This window comes from Myxocyprinus asiaticus, chromosome 7 (assembly GCF_019703515.2).
Source record: "Myxocyprinus asiaticus isolate MX2 ecotype Aquarium Trade chromosome 7, UBuf_Myxa_2, whole genome shotgun sequence".
Lineage (NCBI taxonomy): Eukaryota > Metazoa > Chordata > Actinopteri > Cypriniformes > Catostomidae > Myxocyprinus > Myxocyprinus asiaticus.
Window position 1 is genome coordinate 4,596,326 of NC_059350.1, and position 9,285 is coordinate 4,605,610.

General features: G+C 39.6%; 1 protein-coding gene across 1 annotated transcript; it reads right to left on the reverse strand.

Annotated features, from left to right (window-relative positions):
• Nucleotides 1-3,832: 3,832 nt before the first annotated feature.
• LOC127443778 (mucin-5AC-like) lies at nucleotides 3,833-7,890 on the reverse strand. The gene is made up of 4 exons (XM_051702652.1): nucleotides 5,255-7,890; nucleotides 5,033-5,094; nucleotides 4,476-4,633; nucleotides 3,833-4,287 (listed from the first exon to the last, which is right to left on the reverse strand). Exons 1-4 carry the CDS (start codon nucleotides 7,745-7,747, stop codon nucleotides 4,166-4,168), a joined length of 2,835 nt encoding a protein of 944 aa, XP_051558612.1. The 5' UTR covers nucleotides 7,748-7,890; the 3' UTR covers nucleotides 3,833-4,165.
• Nucleotides 7,891-9,285: the final 1,395 nt, after the last annotated feature.

The following is a 9,285-nucleotide window of genomic DNA, read 5'->3' on the forward strand; positions in this document are numbered from 1 at the left end:
TTGAAGACAATCTTAATTAAAGGTGCACTCAGTAACTTTTGTCTTTGTGTCATCTTGTACTGACACTGACACCTAGTGGCTTGGATGCAGCATCATATAAAATCAATAGTTTTCAGTTTCAGATGCCATTGTAGAAATTTAGTATTCACAGTCAGCCATGATTACTTTAATCGATGAGTGAAAGTGTCAAATAACAGGACGGTTACTGATGTTAAGCGAGTAGTATTCGGCTGGTCATGTGTGGACCCTCTCCATGTAGAATAAAACAGCTTTTATAAGGTTACTGATATGACTGGAGTCTTCATTTTAATGTGAGTGCTCATGATTTCCTATATTGTAAAATTACAATTCATGTCTTTAGGAGTTAAACTTTTTTAATGAGGAAAAAATTACTGAGTGCACCTTTAAGAAAAAAGATGAGAACTTTCTTAAGAAGTTTTTTTGGGAATACAAAATATTCGTATTTTTTTTCATAAGTTAGAAATGAAAAAGAAAATAGTAATTAAGAAGAATTTTCGTCTTAAGAACATTTCGTGAATCCGGCCCCAAGTACTTTTCTACTCTAAAATCAAAAGGAACAAATAAGAAATTACATTTGGCATGCAGAAAGTGAAGCTTATTTTTAGGGCTATTAAGATTTTTATTTTATTTTATTTATTTTTTTTACACATAATAGTAGTACTCCATTGTTAATGCCATTCATTTTTGCTTATTTTAAATCATTTAAAAAAACATTGTACAATAGCATCTTTTAAAGTGTAATATAGTAAAAATTTAATGTGTTACGGTAAAGAGAATCATAATTGTAAACAATGGGAACAGTGAAAATAAAACGTCCGGACACGTTACGGTAATGAGAATTGGGGGGTATAATGTGCTTAAGCGTCCTGAAAAAAATGTCACAGAGGAATCATAATGGTCATGAATGGCTCATGTTTTATGTAAAATATAATTTATTTTTTATTTTTTTATTTGGGGTTTAAAATGACCAAAAGAGGGGAAACTCTTAACTGTAATCTTGCTTAAATTTGGCATTATATATATTATCTATCATATCCTATGTTTTTCATATTTGACATATCACTAAGTGGACAATCACACGCAAGTCTGTATTATTTAAGTGTCCTATCTTATTCTAAGGGTGCATTTGTAAATAATTGTGTATGGGCCATTGATTTTCCTTTTTTACAGTATGTGTAGACACAAGGCTGTGGTTATACCAGTGCCACCACATTTTCTGGGTAAATTACAGTAATTAGACTTGTCCTCAAGGGCTAGATAGAGTCATTAATGAAACTTGCAGATTTTATTCATAATCAGATTTCATTGAGCATACTCTGCACTTTCACTGTCTAGCTGCAACTGAGACTAAATCTGAAATCATTTGACACCATGTTTGTGTATAACACAAACAAACAAAAAAGCAAGTATTTACAAGAATACACACCCTCTGTGATTTATGTCTGTCACCTGACAGTCACAAGACCTGTTGGGCTTGTATAGATTTACAGGTGTGTCAGAGCTTATATTCACAGGTGATTTACACATTTGGGTGTATCAGGTTGCTATTTCTTTTCCACCCTGACACCCATATGACTTGTTTGGCAATATTTTCTGTGGCTTGATTAAGTGCCAGAAATAGCGTTCCTTGAACAATGTTCATTGACTGCTTTGAGCATGTTTCATCCCGCACACGTATTACTGTTTGCGTCACCTTTTGACATTAACCCTTATAAGCAATGGACAAAAACACCTGTCAGAGATCTCCAGATTAAGTTAATAATGTACAGTGCATCCGGAACGTATTCACAGCACTTCACTTTTTCCACATTTTGTTATGTTACAGCCTTATTCCAAAATGTATTAAATTCATTATTTTCCTCAACATTCTACAAACAATACCCCATAATGACAACGTGAAAGAAGTTTGTTTGAAATCTTTGCAAATTTATAAAAATAAAAAAAAAACGGAAAAAAATCATATGTACATAAGTATTCACAGCACCAATTACAGCCTCAAGTCTTTTTGAGTATGATGCTACAAGCTTGGCACACTTATTTTTGGGCAGTTTCTCTCATTCTTCTTTGCAGGATCTCTCAAGCTCCATCAGGTTGGATGGGGAGCGTCGGTGCACAGCCATTTTCAGATCTCTCCAGAGATGTTCAATCGGGTTCAAGTCTGGGCTCTGGCTGGGCCACTCAAGGACATTGTCCCGTAGCCACTCCTTTGTTATCTTGGCTGTGTGCTTAGGGTCGTTGTCCTGTTGGAAGATGAACCTTCGCCCCAGTCTGAGGTCCAGAGTGCTCTAGAGCAGGTTTTCATCAAGGATGTCTCTGTACATTGCTGCATTCATCTTTCCCTCAATCCTGACTAGTCTCCCAGTTCCTGCCGCTGAAAAACATCCCCACAGCATGATGCTGCCACCACCATGCTTCACTGTAGGGATGGTATTGGCCAGGTGATGAGCGGTGCCTGGTTTCCTCCAGACATGACGCTTGCCATTCAGGCCAAAGAGTTCAATCTTTGTTTCTTATGGTCTGAGAGTACTTCAGGTGCCTTTTGGCAAACTCCAGGTGGGCTGTCATGTGCCTTTTACTGAGGAGTGGCTTCCGCCTGGCCACTCTACCATACAGGCCTGATTGGTGGAGTGCTGCAGAGATGGTTGTTCTTCTGGAAGGTTCTCCTCTCTCCACAGAGAAATGCCGGCGCTCTGCCAGAGTGACCATCGGGTTCTTGGTCACCTCCCTGACTAAGGCCCTTCTCCCCTGATCGCTCAGTTTGGCCGGGCGGCCAGCTCTAGGAAGAGTCCTGGTGGTTCCAAACATCTTCCATTTACGGATGATGGAGGCCACTGTGCTCAGTGAGACCTTCAATGCTGCAGAAATGTTTCTGTACCCTTCCCCAGATCTGTGCCTCGATACAATCCTGTCTCGGAGGTCTACAGACAATTCCTTGGACTTCATGGCTTGGTTTGTGCTCTGACATGCACTGTTAACTGTGGGACCTTATATAGACAGGTGTGTGCCTTTCCAAATCATGTCCAATCAACTGAATTTACCACAGGTGGACTCTAATCAAGTTGTAGAAACATCTCAAGGATGATCAGTGGAAACAGGATGCACCTGAGCTCAATTTTGAGTGTCATGGCAAAGGCTGTGAATACTTATGTACATGTGATTTTTTCATTTTTTATTTTTAATAAATTTGCAAAGATTTCAAACAAACTTCTTTCATGTTGTCATTTATGGGATATTGTTTGTAGAATAGAGGAAAATAATGAATTTAATCCATTTTGGAATAAGGCTGTAACATAACAAAATGTGGAAATAGTGAAGCGCTGTGAATACTTTCTAGATGCACTGTATATCTACTTACATTACAGAAATGCTGACCTAAAATTGAATTTAAACTGAATTTAATTCCATCTGGGTATCTTACTTGAATGGGAAATACCGGGGTGTATTTGTTCTGAATCTTAAAGTCTAGGCCAAAACAGAGACAGCACCAATGAAAGAGACTATTATAAGGGTACAAAATGCTAAAAATGTATACTAATTTGTTACTAGCAGACCAGTCGGCTTTACATTTTGTGGAGCTTCAATAAGCTTTGCCATAACTAAATTAAATTCCCCTACTGAATCAGGCAGGATAGCAATGTTTAACATTTAAAGATGTAATAACCTGAGGTGGTTCATGTATTTGAGTACAATGATATTGATATAGTGGGTAAGTGTGTCTTTGTACCAATACCAAATAATTAACACTCAATTTTAGACCATATAAACTCAATAAATATTTTTATTTTGTTAGAATAAAATATGACATCTTTCAATATTAGAATACACTAGACACAGTATTATAACATAATTGTTTTAATCTAAAACTATACATTAGCAAGGAAAAAGATCCACTTCTCCCTCCTACAGGACAGCATCAAAACATAAGAAATTATATCCCTTTATTTGTTTCAACAGCCTGCTGTTAAATTTAATATATTATTCACCAAGATGCAAATTGCAATATCAGGCATAATTTTATATTGCTATACACATATTTTGAGAGTGCTCTAAAACAGTCAATACTTTTAATGTAATCAAAATTTTAAAAGTTGTATAAATTAGTTAGACCATAAGTTGCTGTTTGGTTGATGTATGGTTAGGGAATCTACAGGAAAATCCTAAATAGCTTTGACATAATAATGAAGCATGTTGCTTGGAGCAGACTGGATTCAATCTTTGATCCGCTTGAAGCTGTTACTGTCGAAGCAACTGTTGTAGCAGCTATAGCTGTAAGAAAAAGAAAGCAAATCAGAGGGAACCCAATTTAGGACAAAATATAAAGCCTTATTTCTTATTTGTTCCTTTTGTTAGATTCTCTTTGTTGACTTCAAATTCTATGAGACATATTGAGTAATAGTATGAGGGACCGTTTGTAAGAATTTGTGAGATACGTTTTGAAATGTTGTCAGACTTACCTGAACCATTGACTGAAACTGACGAAGGAATTATGTTCAGTGGTCCAACCTCTGATGTTCCCACAGATGCCAGGAGGACATTTGCAATTTCATTTACGGTAGGGACAGCTTGTGTCAAGTTGAAAACTAGTTGTGTTGTGGTAATGATCGACCCGGGTCTGAAATATATTTTACAGACAGAATGTCAAACAGGATTCCTAAAATAATTGATGCAGCAATAATTATGAGGACTCCCCATAGACATAATGATTTTTATACTGTACAAATTATAGATTCTATCTCCTAACCCTAACCCTAACCCTACCCCTAAACCTAACCCTCACAAAAAACATTCAGCATTTTTACATTTTCAATAAAACATCGTTTAGTATGTTTTTTGAGCGATTTAAATTATGGGGACACTAGAAATGTCCTCGTAAACCACATTTATAGCATAATACCCTTGTAATTACCAGTTTGTAATCTAAAAAAAAGTCCTTGTAAACCACTTAAACCTGCCCCCCACACAAATACACTGTGCACATTAAATAAGCAGCATAGCAATATTCTGGACTTACGTGAAACTTAAGACTAACACTCTGACGAAGTTAGCATACTTCAATTTGTAGACTGGTTCAAGCTGTAGCAAAGAATAGACAATTACAGTCACTACTTTGATATGAAAACAGTGTTTATAATTTAAATAAATCATTTAATGTCTCTTCTCTCAACTACATGTTTAATAATCAAAGAGATATTATCAGTGTGACTGTGAATCCAGTCAGTGGATTTTAACTCACTCTATTCTTGACATCCTGAGCCCTTAGCTTGAAGCCTGCAGAGTTTGTATCATTGAGATCATTTGTATATGTGTCAAAAGAGCGAAACACCAATTCTGTTATAATCTCAGGCACTACTGTAGTAACTTTTGTCGCAATAGTTGTGTTGAAAGTTGAGGGTCTTGTTGTTACATTGATTATTGCTTTGGCTGTTGTAGTTTTTGGTTTTGTTGTAGTAACTGCAGCAGTATGATTGGATGTTTCATTACTTTTTGTAGTGGTTAAGGATCTTGTTGTTGTTGTTGTTACAGATGCTAAGGCTACTGGTTTTGATGTTGTTTTTGCTGTACTTCCAGCATTTGTTGCAGAGGCATTTGAAGTGGGAATAACCAAAGAAAATGAAGTTGTTGTTGTTCTTGCTGTAGTGTTGACTGCTGCACTAGTGTTGGATGTTCCAGCAAGAGTTGTGGATTTTGGGGGTCCTGTTGTTGTCATTGATGGTGATGATATTGTGGATGTTCCGGTTGCAGTAACATTTGTGTTTTTAAAGGAAGTTGAAAAGGAAGTGGCCGAAGAAAGAGTAAAAGCTGTTGTTTGAGGTGCTGTTGTAGTATTTCCTGCGCCAGTAGTGGATATTCCAGCAACAGCTGTTGTGGCTACTGAATGTCCTTTAGAGGTTGTTAAAGCTGTTGGTGTTGTGGAAGTTTCAGCTGTACGAACAGTTGTACTTTTAAAGGCAATTGAAGAGGGAGTGGCAGAAGTAAATGTAGAAGCTGTTGTGTGTATAGCAATTTGGGTAACTGTTCCAGTAGTGGTGAATGCTCCAGCAGGAGTTGTTGTAGCTGTTGGGAATACTGTTGTTGCTGTTGTTGGTGTTGTGGATTTTTCAGCTGTACTAAGAGTTGTACTTTCAAAGACAGTGGACGAGGGTGTGGCAGAAGTAAAAGTGGAAGCTGTTGTGTCAAGTCCAGTTGGGGTAACTGTTCCAGTAGTGGTGGATGCTCCAGCAGGAGTTGTTGTGGCTGTTGAGGATCCTGTTGTTGCAGTTGTTGGTGTTGAGAATGCATCAGCTTTACTAACAGTTGTACTTTCAAAGGCAGTTGAAGAAGGAGTGGCTGACTTAAAATTAGAAGCTGTTGTGTGTAGTGCAGTTGTGGTAACTGCTCCAGTAGTGGTGGATGCTCCAGCAGGAGTTGTTGTTGCTGTTGAGGATCCTGTTGTTGTTGTTGTTGGTGCTGTGAATTTTCCCACCGTACTAACATTTGTACTTTCAAAGACAGTGGAAGAGGGTGTGGCAGAAGTAAAAGTAGAAGCTGTTGTGTGAAGTGCAGTTCGGGTAACTGTTCCAGTAGTGGTGGATACTCCAGCAGGAGTTGTTTTGGCTGTTGAGGATGCTGTTGTTGCAGTAGTTGGTGTTATGGATGTTTGGCCCGTACTAACAGCTGTATTTTCAACAGCAGATGAAGAGGGAGTGGCTGAAGTAAAAGTTGAAGCTGTTGTGTGTAGTGCTGTTGTGGTAACTGCTCCAGTAGTGGTGGATACTCCAGCAGGACTTGTTGTGGCTGTTGAGGATCCTGTTGTTGGAGTTTTTGGTGTTGTGGATGTTTCGGCTGTACTAACAGTTGTACTTTCAAAGACAGTGAAAGAGGGAGTGGCAGAAGTAAAAGTTGAAGCTGTTGTGTGTAGTGCTGTTGTGGTAACTGCTCCAGTAGTGGTGGATGCTCCAGCAGGAGTTATTGTGTCTGTTGAGGATTCTGTTGTTGCAGTTGTTGGTGTTATGGATGTTTCAGCTGTAGTAATAGTTGTATTTTCAAAGGCAGTTGAAGAGGGAGTAACTGAAGTAAAAGTTGAAGCTGTTGTGTGTGGTGCTGTTGTGGTAACTGCTCCAGTAGTGGTGGTTGCTCCAGCAGGAGTTGCTGTGGCTGTTGAGGATCCTGTTGTTGCTGTTGTTGGTGTTGTGAATGTTTCAGCAGTACTAACAGTTGTACTTTCAAAGACAGTGGAAGAGGGTGTGGCAGAAGTAACGGTAGAAGCTGTTGTGTGAAGTGCAATTGGGGTAACTGTTCCAATAGTGGTGGATGCTCCAGCAGGAGTTGCTGTGGCTGTTGAGGATCCTGTTGTTGCAGTTGTTGGTGTTGTGAATGTTTCAGCCATACTAACAGTTGTACTTTCAAAGGCAGTTGAAGAGGGAGTAGCTGATGTAAAAGTAGAAGCTGTTGTGTGTAGTGCAGTTGTGGGTACTGCTCGAATAGTGGTGGATGTTCCAGCAGGAGTTGTTGTTGCTGTTGAGGATCCTGTTGTTGCTGTTGTTGGTGTTGTGAATTTTCCCACCGTACTAACATTTGTACTTTCAAAGACAGTGGAAGAGGGTGTGGCAGAAGTAAAAGTAGAAGCTGTTGTGTGAAGTGCAATTGGGGTAACTGTTCCAGTAGTGGTGGAAACTCCAGCAGGAGTTGTTGTAGCTGTCAAGGATCCTGTTGTTGCAGTTGTTGATGTTATGGATGTTTGGGCCATACTAACAGCTGTACTTTCAAAGGCAGTTGAAGAGGGAGTGGCAGGAGTAAAAGTAGAAGCTGTTGTGTGTAGTGCTGTTGTACTAACTGCTCCAGTAGTGGTGGATGCTCCAGCAGGAGTTGTTGTGGCTGTTGAGGATTCTGTTGTTGCAGTTTTTGGTGTTGTGGATGTTTCAGCTGTAGTAACAGTTGTATTTTCAAAGACAATGGAAGAGGGAGAGGCAGAAGTAAAAGTAGAAGCTGTTGTGTGTAGTGCTGTTGTGGTAACTGCTCCAGTAGTGGTGGATGCTCCAGCAGGAGTTGTTGTGGCTGTTGAGGATCCTGTTGTTGCAGTTGTTGGTGTTGTGAATGTTTCAGCTGTACTAACAGTTGTACTTTCAAAGGCAGTTGAAGGGGGATTAGATGAAGTATAAGTAGAAGCTGTTGTGTGTAGTGCTGTTGTGATAACTGATCCACTACTGGTGGATGTTCCAGTAAGAGTTGTTGTAATTGCTGAGGATTGAGCTGTTGTTGGACTTGGTGGTGTTGTGGATGTTTCAGCTGTACTAACAGTTGTACTATCAGTGGCAGTTGAAGAGGGAGTGGCTGAAGTAAATGTAGAAGCTGTTGTGGTAAATGCTCTGCTAGTGCTGGATATTACAGCAAGAGTTGTGGCAATTGCTGAGGATGCTGCTGTTGTTGTACTTAGTGGTGTTGTGGATGTTTCAGCTGTACTAACAGTTGTACTGTCAATGCCAGTTGGGGAGGAAGTGGCTGAAGTAAATGTAGAAGCTGTTGTTTGTTGTCCTGTTGTGGTAACTGCTCCACTAGTGGTGGATGTTCCATAAAGTTTTGTAGTAATTGCTGATGATTCTGCTGTTGTTGTACTTGGTGGTGTTGTGGATGTTTCAGCTGTACTAACAGTTGTACTATCAGTGGCAGTTGAAGAGGGAGTGGCTGAAGTAAATGTAGAAGCTGTTGTGGTAAATGCTCTGCTAGTGCTGGATATTACAGCAAGAGTTGTGGCAATTGCTGAGGATGCTGCTGTTGTTGTACTTAGTGGTGTTGTGGATGTTTCAGCTGTACTAACAGTTGTACTGTCAATGCCAGTTGGGGAGGAAGTGGCTGAAGTAAATGTAGAAGCTGTTGTTTGTTGTCCTGTTGTGGTAACTGCTCCACTAGTGGTGGATGTTCCAGCAACAGTTGTTGTAATTGCTGAGGATTGAGCTGTTGTTGTACTTGGTGGTGTTGTGGATGTTTCAGCTGTACTAACAGTTGTACTGTCAATGGCAGTTGAGGAGGAAGTGGCCAGAGTAAAAGTAGAAGCTGTTGTTTGTTGTCCTGTTGTGGTAACTGCTCCACTAGTGGTGGATGTTCCAGCAAGAGTTGTAGTAATTGCTGATGATTCTGCTGTTGTTGTACTTGGTGGTGTTGTGGATGTTTCAGCTGTACTAACAGTTGTACTGTCAATGCTAGTTGAGGAGGAAGTGGCTGAAGTAAAAGTGGAAGCTGTTGTTTGTTGTCCTGTTGTGGTAACTGCTCCACTAGTGATGGATGTTC